General features: G+C 39.3%; 1 protein-coding gene across 5 annotated transcripts in view; it reads left to right on the forward strand.

The window, feature by feature from the left end:
• The window catches only part of KCNIP4 (potassium voltage-gated channel interacting protein 4), a 971743-nt gene extending 951650 nt beyond the window's left edge, over positions 1 to 20093 (forward strand). For 2 of the 5 annotated variants that reach the window (XM_007464478.1, XM_007464477.1), the window contains exons 5-8: positions 13638 to 13745; positions 15825 to 15929; positions 16570 to 16632; positions 18598 to 20082. In XM_007464478.1, coding sequence (XP_007464540.1) covers positions 13638 to 13745; positions 15825 to 15929; positions 16570 to 16632; positions 18598 to 18645 — 324 coding nt within the window. In that variant the 3' untranslated portion in view covers positions 18646 to 20082. Of the gene's footprint in view, positions 1 to 13637; positions 13746 to 15824; positions 15930 to 16569; positions 16633 to 18597 lie in introns of all 5 variants that reach the window. The other 3 variants (XM_007464476.1, XM_007464480.1, XM_007464479.1) reach the window with 2 other exon arrangements.
• The last annotated feature ends 138 nt before the right edge of the window (positions 20094 to 20231 follow it).

Raw genomic sequence — 20231 nt, forward strand, 5'->3', positions numbered from 1 at the left:
TAAGTTCAATTATAAGACACACGTCTGGTGTTGGAGAGAACTTGATGGTGTGAGGAAATCCCCACTCACACACTGGAATTGGGGGCAGAATTGTCACTGTTTATAATGGGAACCAGATAATTTAGAGGGTATGCATATTTAGGATTGGGAAGGGTGCATCTTACACATGAGCAGAAATTTCAGTGAGTGCCAGGATAAAGGAAAGCAGATGATGGTATGGAATCAACAAGGAAGGGCACTGGTGGGGCTGTATCAGGGAAGCCTGCTCATGGACTTGATGAACTAGGTCTGAAGGACAAGCCGGAGATGCTCAAGAGAATAATGGCTCAGGATGGGAAGCAGTGGGAGTGAGGCAGAGGCCTGGGAATGAAGAGAAAGCATTTGTAAACCACCTAGAAGGTGGAATGCAAAAGAGGAGGGTGACAGGAAAGCTGTGTAAGGAGGCGGAGGACAGATCCTGACACATCTGAGGCAGGATGCTAAGGAGGCTGAATTATCTTGCAGGAGGTGAGGCGCCCTTGGAGAATTTTCAGCGGGATGTTAAGGGATCAGGGCTGTGTTCCTAGAAACAAGTCCAATTAGCAGCTATTTATCCAAGAGTCCAGACAGGAGCTGATATTAGCCCAAACTACAGTTAAGGCATTGGAGAGGAGGAGACAAGTTCAAGAGATATTAAAATTAAATTGGTAGACTTACATTTCAACACTTTGTGGAGTCAGGATGACAAAAGGGAGGTGCAGCTTGCTGAGAGGTCATTCAGTTTGGCCCTGGGGCAGAGTGACCAGGGCAGCAAAGTGCTTCCTCACACATACTAGATGCTCTTAGAGATTGAGTGCTACTAAAATGAAGATTCTGGGCCAGGAAACTCAATGTGTCATCTCACAACTTGACCAAGAAATATCACCGGGAAAATAGGAGAAGCTGGCAGTGGTCAAGGCGAGGGCAGTTGGGTCGACTCCGATGTGGCAGCAGCAGTTAGTGGGGAAGACGTGAGATTGTCATAGGTACCAGTCCCCTGTAATGTTTCTTCCGATTTGGCAGCCTATGATCAACATCGTATTAGTGTCTGCTGCACTTTACCAACAAGATTAATTCCAGCACCGGCCTTAGTTTAGCCATAACATAAGAGTCAAACATTCCAGTTCACCTAATAAAACCTTTCATAGCTAGTTTGAGTAAGACAAAGACTGCTAGTGATTTCATTACTTGAACTTACTTAATGTATCAGAAACATTCCATCAATTACTTATAGCACATTGTATCCAATTTCACATGTAAATTTAGTCTGGTGTTAATGATATGGAACCATGCATAATGTCGCTATTGTAATACGTAATATTCGCCACAGTAATTGTGATGAATGCTGGTTAAAATTGGGGAAATTAGTTATAATGGCTATATACTATAAGCATGTTGGTAAAAAAATTGTTTTCTTTAAAGACAAACCAATGGTTAAATTAATAAATGTTAAATCAAAATTAAAACTATTGTAGTTGTTTCCAAATTGATTACCTACCTGAAAAGTCTCTAGAAAACAGAAATGATTAGGCAATGAACATATTTGGGGTAACAATAGCATCTTGGGAGGCACAGCAGAGACCATCCTGATTCTGAGATAAAGGGAAATGGAAGTTTCCTACTTAATTTGCTTAATTCCAAAGGGTAGAGTGAGTAAGACAGGAGGGGCCCTGGACCCAGATATGACGGGATCTAAAACCCCTTCACCACCAAGTGGCTGTGAGACCCTGGGCTGAGTCGTTCAACCCTCTGGGCTTAGTGTTCATCTCTGCGAATCATCAGCAAGCAAAGCTACTTCATAGGGTAAAGGAAGGATGACAAAGTGATGTCAGTTAGGGGCTTGGCTGAATGCCCGGCACCAAATATGTCCTCAGTATTTATTAGATGTTAACCGCAGTGGTTTCTACAAGGGAGATTTTTCTAACGAAGCCAGTTAAGAATGACATTGGTCATCTTATTACATAGTGATCTTATAACACTGAAAACATTCAAGCACAGGCCAGATGACTGCTCTGTCTGTGATGCTGTGAAAGATTGCTCTGCATCTGATTATAAAACAAGCACTTAATGTGTGTCAATCACTGTACTAAGTGTTTAAAAATAACATTAACAATAGTAACAGCTACACACAATAATACCAGCTGACCCTTGTTTAGCACTCATTATGAGTCAGGCATTGGGCTGAATGAATTACATATAGTAACTTGTCATTTTAGCAGATGAGGAAAGAGATTCACAGAGAAGTTAAGCAACCTGCCCAAGGTCACACAGCTAGAAAGTAGGAGAGCCAGGATTCAAACCCAAGCAGTCTGGCCCATAATGCATCTCTTAGCAACTGTGCTATCCTGCCAGTGAGGAATATGTAGGTCCCCAGTCCCTCATCTGAAATCCTTGGAGCCAGCTGAGTTTCATTCAGAGTCTTACAGATTTTAGAAACGTAATGCTGTGCCTATACTCTATATTATTTAATGTCTCCAGCAGGGTCTGCCGTATGCTATAATCAAGGGTGTAACATTTGTTCAGTAAAACTATGATAAACAATAAATATGGCAGAGAGCGCTACTGATCCAATGTCCATGTGCTCTGCTCTGTGATCACATGATTAGGCCATATTCCCAGCCTCTCCTGCAGCTAGGTGGGACCAGGACTGAGTTTTGACCACTGGGAGATTAGTGGAAGTGACCACATCTCCTTCCTCTGTCTTCCCATCTATGGAGACTGAGGTTACATATTTCAGTTTACCTTCCAGCAAAGTAGGAGGAGGCTGGATCTCTGAATGACTACATGGAACAGAAGCCCATCCCCACTCGTATTTCACTGTGTGTGAGTGGTAAATAAACTTATACTATGTCAAGCTACTATGATTTGGAAGTATTAAAATAGCTTTTAATGTTTTCTGATGAATGTGATTGATGGATAGATAATGGATAGTAGATGATAAAGGATAGAGATGATAGATGATAGATAGATAGATAGATAGATAGATAGATATTAGAATACTTTCATGCCATTTCAGTTCAGGTTTTGGCATCAGATGAGTTTTGGCACCAAAATTCACCACCTCCCTTGTCTTCCCGGTAAAGGTTTTTCTTTTTCAGTTTACAAAAGAATTTTTGGATGGGGGTGGTAAGTTGCAGATAAAAAATAAAGGACCTGTATTACTTGCCACGTGTTAGAGATGAGGAATTACAAACTTAGGTTAAGTGACTTGTCCAAAGTCATATAGTTAGTAAATGGCAGAACCAGGATTGAACCCCAGCTCTACCTAAGTCTCTAAAATCTATTGGTTTTAACCAGGGGTCATCAAACTTTTCTGTAAAGGACCAAACGGTAAATATTTTTGGCTTTGCAGGCCATATAGTCTTCATTCTACCGACGCAGTTCTGCTGTTGTAGACAAAAGCAACCACAGACAAATCCGAAATAAGTGACCATGGCTGTGTTTCAATAAAGCTTTATTAACAAAAACACATGGTGGGCTGTATTTGAGCCCTGGACCATAGTTTTCCAACCCCGACTCTTAATCCTCACAATAGATTGCCTCCTGCAGAGGGAGATACTGAGGCACTATGTTTGCTGGAAGACATCTGAGATGGTCTTCTATGATTTGATTGCTGAGTATTATCACCAATGTTTACAATGACCACTCAGTAATTCATCCCACGCACTGATTATTGAATGACCCAATTGCTGACTGCAAAAGCAACCCTGAACTTTTACCACCATTTCAACAGTTACCTTTTCTAGAATATTACCATGAGAGCAGTGCACTCCTCTGAGCACATCTCTAATGGCAAGTTTACTTGAACTGTTGAGTCTGAAAATGTATTTTTCCTTTGGAACAATTCTGGAATAGCTATCCCTGCTTACTACAGGTAACTGATGATTGACAGCAGGACTGCCGCAGTCCAGAGCTTCAAGAAAACACCATTCACTGACAATTCAATTATGACAGAATGAAATGTGAGTGGTACCCTGGGAGGCATTATAAACCCCCAAAAATAATCCCTTTGTCATTCACAGTGATGAGAAAAAATGGTTTTTTTCTCCCCAAATATCAATTATGGTTACAGGAAAACTTTCCTTCTAGAATGAGTCATTTCTGTCAAGTTAAATAGCTATTTTCTTTTCAGATGTCAGGCATCAAGGGCAATTATTTAGGCAATGTTACCAATAGGTATAGAATTCCATTTTGTTAGATTAAATCATTAAGTTTTATTATATCTCTCAACACACACACACACACACACACACACACACACACACACACACACACACACACATCCTGTCCACATAATTCTCCTCTTCTTTTCTTGTGCCCATTCCAGGAGCTTTGCTCTTTGGCGAAGTAAAGGGAAAGGTAGCTGAGATGTCCTTTCATTTCGTTCCTTCATTTAACAAATATTTTTTGGACTTCCCTGGCGGGCCAGTGGTTTAGACAACGCGCTTCCACTGCGGGGGTGCGGTTTCAATCCCTGGTCTGGGAACTAAGATCCCATATGCAGCACGGGGTGGCAAAAAATAAATTAAAAAAAAAAAAAAAATATATATATATATATATTCAAGGTGCTGGGGATACAACAGTGAACAAAAGACACAAAGTTTTGTCCTTATGGAGCTGACATTCCCCCATTTTCATGACTAATTTTTGTAGAATCCAACAATTCTTGCCATAAAGGTTCTTTAACCTGGGCCTCACCCATGCATTTCTATTGATTCCCAAGGACTGTGGCCATGCTGCATGTGTCCTAGTTTTTGCTTGTCACTCTGTCCTTCTGGCCTGCTCTGTCCTTATAGTCTTGCTGTGGGGTATCCAGCTCCTCCAGCCATGGCTGCCCTTGTCCACATTCCTGTGGCCCCCAAGGGCAAGTTCTTTGAATCCCTCTTATCATACACTGAAATGTTTAATGAAAGTTGGGATAGCAGAAGATTATTACAAGAGGGACAAGAGAAAAAGCATCCAATAAATCTCTCTATCTGCTTCGAAAGTCTGAAGGTCAGGTCCCTCTTTTTATAAATCATCTTTTAACTAAACTTTTTATTTTAGACCAGTTTTACATTTACAGAAAAACTGCAAAGATACTACAGAGAGTTCCCATACACCTCGTACCCAGTTTCCTGTTATTCACATCACGCATTAATATGGTGACCTTGTTATAATTAATGAACTAATGTTGATACACTATCATTAACTAAAGTCCATGCTTTATTCCGATTTTCTTAGTTTTTACCGAAAGCCTTTCTTCTGTTCCAGAATTCTATTAGGATCTTACATTACCTTCACTCACCATGTCTCCTTAAGCTCCTTTTGGCTGTGACAGTTTCTCAAATTGTCCTTGTTTTGATAACCTTGACAGTTTTGAGGAGTTTTGGTCAGGTGTTTTGCAGAATGTCCCTCAGTTGGGATTTGTTTTTTCTCATGATTGGAATAGGGCTATGTGTTTTGAGGAGGAAGACCACAGAGCTAAGGTGCTTTTATTATTACATAACAAGGGTCGATAGTATCAGCATGATTTATGACCATCTGATGTAAACCTTGATCACCTGGTTGAAGTAGTGCTAGTACTTTCTTTACTGTAAAGTTACGCTTTTATCCCTCTTTCCAAACCATACTCTTTGGAAGGAAGTTATGCACAGATCACACTTACAGATTGGGAGTTATACTCCGTCTCCTTACGGGTAGAGTTGATTTCCAATCAACTGAATTCCAATACAGTTGATCTGGAATCCTTCTCTTCCAAAGAAGAGAAGGATTTGTCTCTTCTCCATTTATGAATGTATTCCACCAGCGATTCATGTCAGTGTGGACTAATGGACATATATTTTATACTTGAGTTATAGTTCAATATCTTATCTGTTTGCTTAAATTGTTCCAGCTGGGCCACTGGAAGCTCTTTCAGTTGGCTTTAACATGGCCCCATCATTGTGGTTGTTTATTTTTTTGTTTCTTTCTTTGCTCATTCCTTACTTTTGGACACTACAAGATGCTCCAGCCTCATCTTGTTTTTTTCTGACCCGCTCCTAGAATTTTTCAGTCTCCTCTTTTAACACTCCAATCTCCAAGGAGGTGCCAGAAATCTCTTCTCATCTGAAAGAGCACATGCTTGTGAGTCAGACGGCTCAATCCAAACTCTACCACTTCTAGCTGGGATACCTGGGGCAGGTTCCTCAATCTCTCTGCACTTGAATTTCCTCAATGTAAAATGGAAATAATAAGGATAGATACCTCACAAGCTTGTTGTCAGATTAAATGATGAATCTAAAGAGTTTAGAAAATGGTCTGGCACAATTAATATGCTCAGTAATGTTAGTGATCCTGTATAACAACTGGTCAGTCTCAGAGAACCGATATCAATTTCTGTCTCTCTCTCTCTCTCGCTCACTCTCTTTTCTTCTGTTTCCTGGGCATCTAACTGTTGGGATTCTTCTTCAGCTGATCTTATCTTCTTATCCTGTTCCTAGTCACACATGTATTCACATACTGACTCACTTTCCCTTTTTTAAAAGCTAAGGCCATTTTCTAATTCATTTATGCACGCCATTTCATGGCAAGAATTATGAATTCCTGGTACCTCCAAATGTTCTACAAATGTTATTAGTAAAATTGCAATCACTGTGAGTCACTGTTTCATATCACCCTACAGTTATGTCCTATAGTATCAGAAAAAAGAGATGTAGCATTTGTTTATATCATACTTTTCTGTGTAACCACAGCCCATTGCTTCAGTTCTAGACAAAATGAGAGCCTGGGCTTTGAGTCAGAGTTCTGGGTTCAGTTTCCAGCTCTAATTCTCATTGGCTGCATCCCTTGCCTCAGTCACGTATTTTCTCTGAGCCTCCATCTTTAATACAAGGACGACAATACCTATTCGCTATGGTTGTGTGAGGCTGACATAAAGTAATGCATAGAAATTGCCTAATACCAAGCCCCACACACTTATCGATAAACTGTCCTCATTACTACTAATAAATTTCAGTGTTCCCAGAGCCCTTTAGCCCAGGAATTCCACATCTTTCCTTAGGAAATAAGTCAGAATAATGGGAAATACTTGGAGAAAAATATTTATTATAGCATCATGTAAAGAAAAATGTAAATTAATACGCATATATACCAATAAGAAAGAATAGTTAAATAAATTAGAATATATTCATAAGACAAAGCAGTGTTTCACACTGGAGACTGCAGTGATTAGCAGGTGGTAGAATCGATTTAGACATTAATGACAAGAGTACTAAAAAATTAATAGAAGAGAAATGGAAATAGTTTCTGGTGTATGATTTTGTGTGTGTGTGTGTGTGTGTGTGTATGTGTGTGTGTGCTTGCTTAAGTACTAGGCTGCCATTTAAATTGTAATTCTTATTGTGGTTTGGGGTCCAAAGGGTCCAAAATTCATTGTGCTAGTATTATTAGATTAGACCATATGAAACTATCATATGAAATTCTTGGCAAATATGATAAAAAATATGGGCAATTTCATACGGTTAAACCTACTTTGTAGTTATTTAAATGATGTCACAGTGAATTGTCAGTGATATTGGAAAATGCTGTACTTTAAGTGAAATAAACATAATTTTATATATAATATATGGCTTGTACTATAAGTATATGCCAAAGTATGCATTAAAAAAGAGTGGGAATATTCAATGTGAACAGGTGATAGGATTATGTGTGACTGCAACTTTCTTCTATAGCTTTCTGTATTTTTTACATACATCAAGCATGATATTTACATATACATTTATTATATATTTGTGATTTTTGTTTAAAACTTATTTAATTTTTAATGGCCTTCAGGGAGATCAAACCACTTTCCTCTAGCTTAATGTGGCTGTTTTCATCTTTTAAGATATTAAATTACCTAACTAGAATTGTATATCAATCAAGGTAAGTATTTTATCTCTTTCACCTGATAAAATTAGGCTACAAATCTTGGGAAATATACATTTTTATCTTTTAGACATGTTGGTATCTTTTATTAGTTCCAAACAAATGCAAACTTTAGGTAGTACCTGAAATTATATCCTTCAGCCACTATGGAATTTTAACTCCAGTCAAGGGAGGTCATATCAGAGAAAATAAACAACTTTAAAATTTTTCCTAAAAATGTAAAAGCAAGCATAAAGTAAGAAATACACTAAACACATGTATGACTTTCCAGGCCTTACCTGGGTCCAGTCATGTATACCATCTAGATGGTCTCAATAACACATGCTCTCTCAAGGCTGGGTCTTTGATGCAGCTCCTAGTGTGGGAATGGTGGGCAGAATGTATGTAACCAGCACTAAGGCACCAATTAAAGGTTTTGTCGATAAATAGAGCTAACTATAGAACAAGACTAGGTTATTATAGGGTCATATCTCTATGCCTTTTTCCTTCGACTGCCTTTATCATAAGATATTAGAAACCAGAATTCAGTACCAATCCCCATCTATCAGTTTTGAACATTAGGGAACAGATGTAACCTTTCACAGACAAAAGTAAGGTGACTGTGAAAAGTACTCTTGAGAGTTGTTTGGGTTTTTTTTTAGCCTTGTAACTCCTGCTTGACAGATTTCAATTACCATTCAGAAAAGCATGGAGCAAGAACAGTACAAGATACCTTGAGTCTTTCATTTTCCTTTTGCACAAATAGTTATTTCCTGTTCTGAAATGACTTTATTGATATCATCCTGCAAGATGGTATATTAAAAGAGAGAGGGGTGTTCAAGGTTCATAGCTATCTTTCAATGTATGCAGTTTCAGGATACATAGTATTTAAGAGAAAGATGGGAATTAGATGTCAGCTTGTGAATCAGGGTACTTTTGTTCACAAATAATAGAAAATCATACACTAACAAAAACAATATAACTGTATTGGCTCATAAGAATAAGAAGTCCAGGGGCTTCCCTGGTGGCGCAGTGGTTAAGAATCCGCCTGCCAATGCAGGGGACACGGGTTCAATCCCTGGTCTGGGAAGATCCCACATGCCGTGGAGCAACTAAGCCCGCAAGCCACAACTACTGAGCCTGCGCTCTAGAGCCTGCGAGCCACAACTACTGAGCCCACGTGCTACAACTACTGAAGCCCGTGTGCCTAGAGCCTGTGCTCCACAAGAGAAGCCACCGCAACGAGAAGCCCGCACACAATGAAGAGGAGCCCTCAACTCACCGCAACTAGGGAAAGCCCACGCACAGCAACAAAGACCGAATGCAGCCAAAAAGAAAGAAATAAAATAAATAAATTTTTTTTAAAAAAGAAAAAAAAGAATAAGAAGTCCAGAGACAGGTCTGGCTGCAACCTAAGAGTGGGCTCCCTCGTGGTTACAAGAAGATGCCAGCAGCTCCTGAGCTCCAGGCTTGATTTTTCCCCAGGGAGGAAAGAAAAAGTATCCTGTCATACCCCTTCCTAGCAGAAGTCCTGAAAATCACTCATGTAGACTGGGTTCAGTTGCAGGCCAACCACAGATCCAACTGCCTTGACCAAAGGAATAAAAGGTGCTTCCTGATTTTGCCCAGGGTATGGCTCCATCACTAGAGCCACAGATGGAGTGCGCTTCCACAGAATTGGATGGAGCACCAAATGGAAATAGGGGCCAACTGGGGAGGCAAACAACAAAAGTCCACACATGACCTTAAATCTCTCATTGTTGCTCTGGCCTGTTCTGCTTGCTGATGGGGCCAATGCCCGTGATGATTCTTGCAGGCCAAGAATCCCTGGACCAGCAGTATCAGCATCTCCTTGGAATTTATTAGAAATGTAAATTCTTGAGCCACACCCCAGACCTAATGAATCAGGAGCTCTGGGGTGGGACCCAGCAAGCTGTTTTAGCTGTTTCAGCAAGCCCTCCAGGTGATTCTGCAGCAATCTACATTTTGAAACCAATGCTCTAAGCATATCTTCATGGATGTTGTGTCCAGCCTCTCTTTTCAGCTAATGGCATATAACTATTACTTTGTGATTTGAAGTGACAGGTGGATTGATAACCATCCACCTCATCTGGCTTTTCAAAATTGTCCCGCAATCCTTCTCTGGTAAGCCTACCTTCCCATGCTCTGCAGTGACTATTTTATACCTTCCAAAAAAGCCAAAGCTTATATAGTTTGCAAGTTGTATACTACAAAACTCCAAGGAGGGTCATTACCTCTTAATTACAGTATATTATATACTACAGGTTTAAATATATTACAACAGTTTTCCAGCAGATGGCAGAAAAATATTTTGAGGGAGCTGCAGCTTCCTGTAATTTGCACAAGTCACCTTTTTGTCCAGGAGCAGAGCTGCCTCCTCCTCTCTCCTCAAACCTTCAGTTCGTATCCTTTCCACCATGTCCTTCACTCCCAAGCAGACAACACCCATTAAAGGTCTCGGATGAGGACTCGATCATCTTCCCACCTCTTCTCAGCTGTGGGCATCGCATGGTGGTCCCCTTCTTCCTTCTGGAAATGTGCCTCCTCCCTTCTCAGGGCAGACCATCTCCATCTCTCCCACCATCGCAGGAGTAGTCCATTTCTCTCTCTCTCTCTCTCTCTCTCTCTCTGTCTTTTTTTTTCTCTCTCTCACACACACATCTTTAGTATTTTCCTCTTTTTAGATTCGTCCCTTCAGTGTTCAGAGTGCTCATCTTCAAAACTCTCTTCTGTGATCCTGTCCTCCTCTTCAGATATAGCCCTGTCCCTCTGTCTTCACATGCAGCCATGGTTGGTGAATTTTCTAACAGTCTCTATCACTCTTTGCTCCCTCCCCTCCACTGAAACTTCTCCCTTTAGTCACTGGTGACCTCCATGTTGCTGACTCAGTAAGCTCTTTTCATTCCCCAGCGGACTGGTATCAAGATGAACCATCCTTTCCTAGTGAAATGCTTTCTTCTCTTGACCTCTCTTACCTCCTGGGAAACTTATTTTCAAGATTTGTTGCCTGCGTCTCTTCTTTTCTCTGCCTACTAAGGAATTCTTGTGGCCTCCTTTATAACAGCAACAGAAGGATTAAAATACCTAGAAATAAATATGACTAAGAAATGTGAAAGAACAACTTGGAAAAAACAAAAGGCCTTAAAATGTATTAGAGTTTGGTGTGCTGAATAAAGACCCACCAAAAGTGTCCAATCTTAATGGCCGGACGTAGGATGTGTTACCTTTCATGGTAAAGGAGGTTTTCTGCAGGTGTGATTAAGGATCTTGAGATGGGGAGATCATCTTGGATCATCTGGATGGGCCCAATGTAATCCCAAGGGTCCCTGTAAGAGGGGGACCCTCTTACAATATGACAGAAACCAAAAAATATAAAGTAAAAGGCTGACAAAATCTAGAATATAAAAATAAAAAGATGCCTACTTTACAAAAATCAACATAATAAAAATTGAGAGAAATGATAAACTGGGAAATAATACTTGAAGATATATCCCAGACAAGGGCTAATTTCACTAATATGTGAAGCGTTTCTATAAATCAAGACATTTGGAAAAAATGCTCAGATTTATTCATAATAAATACAAATTTTAAGTAATCTGAGAAAGAAATATTAACCTTTAAGATTGAAAAAGATAAAAAATTTGATAGCATATAGTATTGACAAGCTATACTATTCTCATATACAGATTCTGAGAGGGAAATTTGGGGGGGAATTTGAAAATAACTATAAAATTTACCAATGTTCAAATCCTTTGACCCAGCAATTCCACTTCTAGGAACTCATCCTACAGATATACTTGTTCAAAATGTAAGTTATGTATGTATAAGGTCACTCTTTATGGCTTTGTTTTTAATAAGACTGGAAATCTTTAAATATTCATCAATGGGAGATTGGTTAAATAAACTATGATATATTCATACATATGCAACAGTGAAAAAGATTGGAATTATTTCCAAGATTTATTGCTAAGTTAAAAATAAAATAAAGTACAGAACAGCCTGTTAGACTATCATTTGTGTAAATAAATATGCCTTACACTTGTATATGCACAAAAATTCTTCGGAAGTGAATACAAGAAGCTACTAATGCCAGTTGTCTAGGGCTAAGAAATAGGGTGGCTAGGGTCCAAGAATGGGAGGAATACTTTTTATCAGTAATCTTATATATTTTAAAATTTTGAACTACATGAATGTCACCCATTAAAAAAGAAAAGCATTTAAAGAAATTAAGACAGGAAAACAATTACAAAATGTTTGAATGTAAAAATGTAGAGAGAATACAAATTCACCCAGAGGCCACTTCTGCATTTCCCTTTGTTACAGGGAAGAACAAAATCTGACTACGTGTTGGATCTGTTTTACTTTAGCCTTTGCTTCCCCTGTTGCTTTTGTTCACTAAGAGGATACTGTCTATACATAATGGCCTGCCTCTCGGAACACTGCCCCTCTGCCTGAATGGTAAACCAAAGTGCCTTTTTTCAGGGAAGCATCCTGACCCTGTCCACCTGTGAATGGCTGCTAGAAAAGAAGAAATTAACACATCCCCTCCCTGAGGCTGGCCATTCCAGGAGATATTTGCAAGACTCATGGCCTTTTTACTTTACTTCCTCACCTCCTCCCTCTCTCGGTTCTATAAAAGAAACTGGCATCCAGACCCTGATAAGATGGTCTTTCTGAGACACCAGTCTGCCATCTTCTCGGTCTGCTGGCTTTCCGAATAAAGTCATACTCCTTGCCTCAACACCTCATCTCAAGATTTACTGGCCTGTCCTGCGGGGAGCAGAGAAAGCTTGGACTTGGTAACACCTTCTGCTCTTTCATTCCTACCTAACTACAGATTGTCAGTTCTATGTGAGATCAGAATTCACCATATTGTAATGTTAACCCTGCCTACAGAACAACAAATATATATGAATTTGATCAAGTTAATCTGGTTTGTCTGTGGTTCAGTCATATCAGCCTAACAGTGATACTGACTGAGGTTTCCATTTACTTGGACAAACACATAGCCGATGCCCTTGCCAGACACTGTTATAAACAGCTTAACTCTTTTAATCCTCATAAAAAATTTAAGAAGTAGATACTAACATCTCCCTTCTACAGATATGAAAATAGAGGCAAAAGGATGGTAAGTTGTCTGAGGACAGAGCTATCAGATTAAACAGCTGGAATCTGAATTCAGGCAGCCTGGCTTTCAGCTCCATTCTCTTAACTTCTGCCCCCATGCATATTATAACTTGATTTCTAAATAAAGCCTTCAGTTGGCCTATATCTTAAGGACAGCCCATATTTCTTGTTAGCAGATCTTGTTCATGGGAAGTGTGTTTTATGTATGTGCTTGTATTTTTTAAGTTACAATGTTATTAGATTCTTTTCAGTAAAAGAATTGTGTGCACTTGTAGTGGAAAGTAATACCACTTATACACATGCGTCTTGTTGTTTGGGTGTCTATTCTGACACAATTTCCAGTTCCACAGTTGATTTAAGTCACAGTCTCCAATTAGAAAGTAAGAATATTAAACCTAAGGAGTGGTTTATGCCCACAAAAAATCTCTGGGAAAAAAGATAATCAGGAACACATGGACCATTTTGCTAAATAAATGGTTCAAAATCCAAAGGGTTGTAACCCTTGCTTCCATCATTTGACAGAGAATTTTATTAGAGTTTGTGGTTTACTTTTCTTTTTTAGAAATGTCATATCAAATTGTATTTTTTTTTTTTTTTTTTTTTAGGATTTCATCAAGGGTCTTTCCATTTTGCTCCGGGGGACAGTACAAGAAAAACTCAACTGGGCATTTAATTTGTATGACATAAATAAAGATGGCTACATCACTAAAGAAGTAAGAAATGCCTCACCAACACAGCTAGTCTTCAGACCATTTTCATTTTTTCACTTCAAAATGTTAAACAATCACAATTATTATTTTAGAATCACTTTTTCAGGAAGTCTAAAATATTTTCTGTAGTGCTGGGGAAATATTCTGATGAAAAATTTGGAATGCTAGAAATAGTTTATGGTTAATCTTCAAAGTAAATATAAAACATAGAAGGAGGGCTTCCCTGGAGGCGCAGTGGTTGAGTGTCCGCCTGCTGATGCAGGGGACACGGGTTCGTGCCCTGGTCCAGGAAGATTCCACATGCCGCAGAGCGGCTGGGCCCGTGAGCCATGGCCGCTGAGCCTGCGCGTCTGTGCTCCGCAACGGGAGAGGCCACAACGGTGAGAGGCCCGCGTACCACAAAAACAAAAAACATAGAAGGATTACATCCTGATTTCCTAATAGCATTTTAATGAATACTGTACATGGAATAAAGATAGTAGTTGGAATCAAATAGGAAGAAAATATATCCACACGTTAGAATATTTGGCCTATAACCTTTTTTCTATCATATAATGCGGGCCATATGGAAACAGATGCAATTTTAAAATCGTGTGGATTATGTAGTGACCTGTACTGTGTGGGAAATGACCTGATGTGATAGTGGAGCCCCAAATAAACTCCCACGTGGGCTATCTAAAAACGAAGCCTCACAGACCAAATTCAGATGCTCATATTAAGTGGTTTAATAAATTAATTTAAAACACAGCAAGAAGCAAGGGGGGAGGGATGGGGTAAGATAACAAATTTAGGATGGAGTGGAGGTAGGGTTGAAAGACCACATTACCTAAAGCCTGGATGTGGTTCAATGTCCATATGTCCTCTTTCTCTCACTAGCTTTCCCCCGAGTTGAGTTCTGAGCATTGGGCTCTTCAAATAGAAGGTTATCTTGGGCCAATGACATCTACTTGCTCTGTTGAAGACACAGGGACAAGTTCACCTGACCACAGTTACAATGTGACAGTTAACCTGATCAATGGCCATGGGTTTTATTTGTTGAGCAGAAGACACATGGGGCCAGATGGGTCTCACAAATGCGTGGCTCCTGCATATCTCCTGGAGACTTAATGTCTCTTGTATATTTAGTACATAGTATATATAGTGTCTCTTGTATATTTAGTACACAATAAACATTTAGTACTCAGGTGCCTCCAGGATATTAGGTGTCTCTTGGTCCTTTGATCCCTTTCTATGTTTAACATAAACATGCTGTTCTTACCATTTATACCCAACACATCTCATGAATTCTATGTCAAGCAAACTTCTATGCTCAAAACATCTTAAAGGGCTTCACGTAAAATTACAAACTACAAACCGCTTTATCATTTAAAATGGAATTGAATACTCTCAGAAGTAAATATATATTACATCCATATTATCGACTTAATCCATACTCTTCTGTGGAAACTTTGATATGAAGAAAACAAGTGTAAACAATAAATCTGAATGTCTAGGTTAACTAGATATTATTTTCACTAAGATTGAAAATTACAAATCAAAAACTAGATTTTGATTTAAAAAATTAAAATTTCGACGTGTTTCCAGGGTCATATTTTGACTAATCTACATGTGTGACTTTAGTTAAAGCCACAGTAGGAAAAACGCAATGAAGACCATAATGAGCGTTGAGACTTATCAGTTAGTTTTAGTATAATTCTCATGATGTGTTTATTTTATTCTCAATAAACAGAAATTGATAATCAACATATAAAATATATAATAACTCAATAAAGCAAAGATAGCCAATGTGAAGTCGACAGAAGTCCAAACATTAAACCAGAATGTTTCTTTCCTGATCACGTTAGATACATGGGAATTTCATTCATTTTGAAACCAAGATCCGACTTGATTCTTACATTCTGATTCTGCTGCTTTTAAGGCATAAGGCCATTGGCTTTTCCTCTGGGACAACCAAGACATTTAATGAAGACTCAAAGAAAAATAAAAAATTTGAAATTGAGTAGGAATAATCTGTCAAAGCTTCTCAGAGTGGTTTATTTTCACATTGCATGTGGCTTCATGTGACTGCCTTTTCCTTTTCAGGAAATGCTTGATATAATGAAAGCGATATACGATATGATGGGTAAATGCACATATCCTGTCCTCAAAGAAGATGCTCCCAGACAACACGTTGAAACATTTTTCCAGGTAGGAATGCAATAGAAGTCAGAGAGGAAGTGAAATTAAGAGCAAATTTCCTGATTGCAAAGCATCGTGATGATTCAAAAGAATGTAAAGGAAAATAATTTTTACTGAAAGAGACAAAACTATAGAATATTTACCATCATACTAATTTAGTAATTTTGGTTTTGAATTTATCATAATATGGATAACTCCACTTATTGAACACTCAGCATATCCTGGATAGAACACCAAGCAATTGCCATGTCTCACATATTTTGGGGTGTTTGTTTTCATTCATTTCTCACAAGCCCCTATGAGGTTATTTATAAATCCTCATTAGCCCCATCTCACAGATGAGAAAACCAAGGCTCAGCAAGTTTCAGCAAGTTGCCTGAAGTCTGTCATAGCTGGAGGGCAGGATTTTACTAGAACAGAGTGACTCTAGATCTATACCACATCCTATTGAAAAGGCAACAGCCTAAAATTCTTTGAACAGCCACGATTCTTATCACTAAGAAGCTACTAGTTTGTGCTCTGAAGCAGTTCCTCCCCATAAAATAAGCAGCTGGGCTTTGTTTTCATCAGCTACAGCTTGTTCAGTTCAGTGTGAGGGTATCAAGGGGTAAGTCTGAGCAAACTTTTTCGTTCTTTTCTTCCTGAACAGAAAATGGACAAAAATAAAGATGGAGTCGTTACCATAGATGAATTCATCGAAAGTTGCCAAAAAGTAAGTAACGATAGTAAAGGAGCTATCCCTTTTGCTTCCTTAACAGCTGAACTTAGTCCTGCCAGCCAGCCACCAGGAACTGAGCAGAGTATAAAGATCATATGCCTAAGATCACCACTTCTGCATAGCTGAGATGAATAAGCCTACCACTCTGAAAACAATCACCAATTTGCACATTCAGTTCATCAGCATTTACTGTCTATCCCAAGGCAGGCTATGAGGGAAGCCCTGGAGAGATGAAGGTTGCACACGTGTGTTTTTGCTCTTCAGATCCTTTAGAATATTCATCACTGAGGATAAAACTTATGTGAGACTTGAATTGTCCTTTTCCCGGAACTAGCATATAACATGTAACTTGTCTACCATACCCTCCGTAGATTTAGAATTCCAGTACAGCCAAGAGTGTATCACTGGCCAAACTTATATCCGATTTCTAAGAGAAACATCATTGCTTCAAAGTATGTGGACAAGAGATGTCTTTGGCTGAACCAGAAATGGTCTTCAGTGACAAAATTAAACAGCAGAAAATTCTCCCTGAGGAAAAGTCCATATGGTTCTCCACCATCTGGTGGCAGACCAGTATTAGCATACCTAGAGTTATTTGACTTGACATGTGGGTAGAACCACGATTAAGAATTTTAAAAATAATTATGAAGGCAGGGCTTCCCTGGTGGCACAGTGGTTGAGAGTCCGCCTGCCGATGCAGGGGACACGGGTTCGTGCCCCGGTCCAGGAAAATCCCACATGCCGCGGAGCAGCTGGGCCCGTGAGCCATGACCGCTGAGCCTGCGCGTCCAGAGCCTGTGCTCCACAGCGGGAGAGGCCCGCGTACCGCAAAAAAAAAAAGAGAAAAAGAAATAATTATGGAGACAAAGAAGTTTGCTGGTGCTTTAGTTTTTCTCATTATTTTCAAGTTGATATACTTTCCCTTTCCTGATGCCTGCCTTTTTCTCAACTCACATTTCAATGTGACGGTCTTTGAACGAACTTAGGTATATCAACCTACTTAATGGTGGTATTGTTACTTGGCATCTAGTCGTGGAAGTCATCATTAGTTCTGCTACCATTTTCCACTGCTATAAACAGTCACAATCTCCAAGTGCCCCTATCCTGCCCTAAGTCTGTCCCCCTAAGTTTCTAAGGAACATGCTAAGCTGCAGACACTGGGCAATGGTTTCTCACAAACAATCCTTTCTCTGGCATTGAGAGCCCATTCATTTTTAAAGGTTCCCGAAGGCCACACAGATTTAGCCCTAACAGACTCAGAAAGAGAGGTGTAATTACTGCAAACCTGTCTCCTAAACCCCAACCTCCAATCTTTTTTTTTTTTTTTTTTTTTTGCGTTATGCGGGCCTCTCACTGTTGCGGCCTCTCCCATTTGCGGAGCACAGGCTCCGGACGCGCAGGCCCAGCGGCCATGGCTCACGGGCCCAGCCGCTCTGCGGCATGCGGGATCTTCCCGAAACGGGGCACGAACCCGCGTCTCCTGCATCGGCAGGCGGACTCTCAAGCACTGCGCCACCAGGGAAGCCCCCAACCTCCAATCTTTATGAAGTTGGCTCTTAGCTGACACACAAACCCTGTATCCTTCCATGTGTACAAGTCTCTGTGATTTGGCGGGTGGTTACCTAAAATGCCACAGTTTGCCTTGCTCGCTTTGATTATGCTCTGCGCCTCTCCAGTTTCCATGCTGGCATTCTATTAATAATTTGAGAAATATCCCCTCTTAACAGCAAGCCAGAGTTAAATAAAGTGTTTAAAGCCTAGTAGACTCAACAGAACATAAAATGGGCTCTCCCTACTTATCTGTGTGGAAAATGGGTAGAAGAGTATTTACATTTGCAGACCCTTAGTATCTGAACATTTGGCATAGGCGTTGGTGGAGGGTGGCAGTACTTAGAGGCAAAACAGTGCACTTTCCTTTGCCGATATGGTGAACTTAATTCCACGTTTTCTCCCTTACAGGATGAAAACATCATGCGCTCCATGCAGCTCTTTGAAAATGTGATCTAACTTGTCGAATACGTCCTCAATCAGACAAATGTGAACGATTCTATCACACAAAGTTGGAGCTACCACTTTTAGCATAGATTGCTCAGCTTTACACTGAGGCATATTATGCAAACAAGCTTTGTTGTTTTAATATAAAGCAATCCCCAAAAGATTTGAGTTTTCCATTTATAAATTTGCATCCTTTTCATAATGCTACTGAGTTCATGGGATGTTCTAAGTCAGTTCATACCCTGTGAATATTCAAAAGTAATAGGATCTGGCATATAGTTTTATTGATTGTTTAGCCATGGGATTATTGAGGCTTTCACAGTATCGGTGATTTTAAAATATCTGTGTTTTTTGCTATTCATTTGTATGTATTCAGCCCCAGGATTTTAAATGGTTTTTCTGTAATACTGGCATCTGCACTTAATTTCCAGATATTAGTTTTCATGTTTGTATGCTGTAATTCCATTTATACTTTAAGCAAACAAAACAAGGTTACTACAATTGGAAACAAACAAACAAACCCATAGTCCCAGTTTCTCTGGGTTTGCTTCCTTCTGTTAAAGACATTCATTTACCTGGCATATTTTTATAACATGAAACAAGTCAGTTTATCACCAGATGTCAGCATATGCCTAATAAAGCTTATTTAATAAGCATTTCTTAATTTTTCATAATACATATTACAGCCAAGGCCTACATGATGTATGTAATTTTGGATTTGTTCAGTCCTACAGGCTGACTATTATGTCACTAAGTGGAAGTCCAAGAAGGTGTGAAACAAAGCGAGGATGTCCACAGGCTTAGCAAACGGTCAGGACATCTGTCATCCAGTACGTGGCAATGCTTAGCAACAAGTAATCCTTAACTGCATTCAAGGCCTATTCCATCCTCTTTCCTGACTCCCTCATGGCACCTTTACATTAGATGCCATTTAAGGACAAAGAAACCTTTGCTACCCTAATGCCTACCAGGAACAAACAGCAAGCAGAATTCACTTTGAAAGCACCAGTGATTCCATTGTATCGAGAACTATAATACCAAAATTTAATAGAAAAGGAATATAAGTGCTAAGCAACTCATCTGGATTGTATTATGATTTAGCTCATCATAAAACTCCAATAATTCAGACTATTTTTAATGATCTTAAGCCAAAATTGTAAAGTCGCCACAATATTACTAAAGATACACACACACCTTCCCTGTTTTGCAGAAATATCACAAAGACCAAGAGGCTAGAGTAGGAGGAAATTTGCAACTGTCTTTGCAACAACAAATCAGGTATCTATTCTGGTGTAGAGATAGGATGTTGAAAGCTGCCCTGCTATCACCAGTGTAGAAATTAAGAGTAGTACAATACATGTACACTGAACTTGGCCATCACGTGTTTGTGTAAATTCAATGTGCACATTTTGTATTTCAAAAAGAAAAAATAAAAGCAAATAAAATGTTTATAACTCTACTGTCTATGTTACAGGTCTTTATTGCAATAACAACTTTTATAATTACTAGATTAAAAACGTTACATTTTTCTTATGGCATTTTTCTAAAAGGTAGAGATCTCGGTCTTTGGGTGGAGCTAAGTGCAAGGATAGAGGAGT

The sequence above is a fragment of the Lipotes vexillifer genome, unplaced genomic scaffold (assembly GCF_000442215.2).
Source record: "Lipotes vexillifer unplaced genomic scaffold, Lipotes_vexillifer_v1.1 scaffold831, whole genome shotgun sequence".
Classification (NCBI taxonomy): Eukaryota; Metazoa; Chordata; class Mammalia; order Artiodactyla; family Lipotidae; genus Lipotes; species Lipotes vexillifer.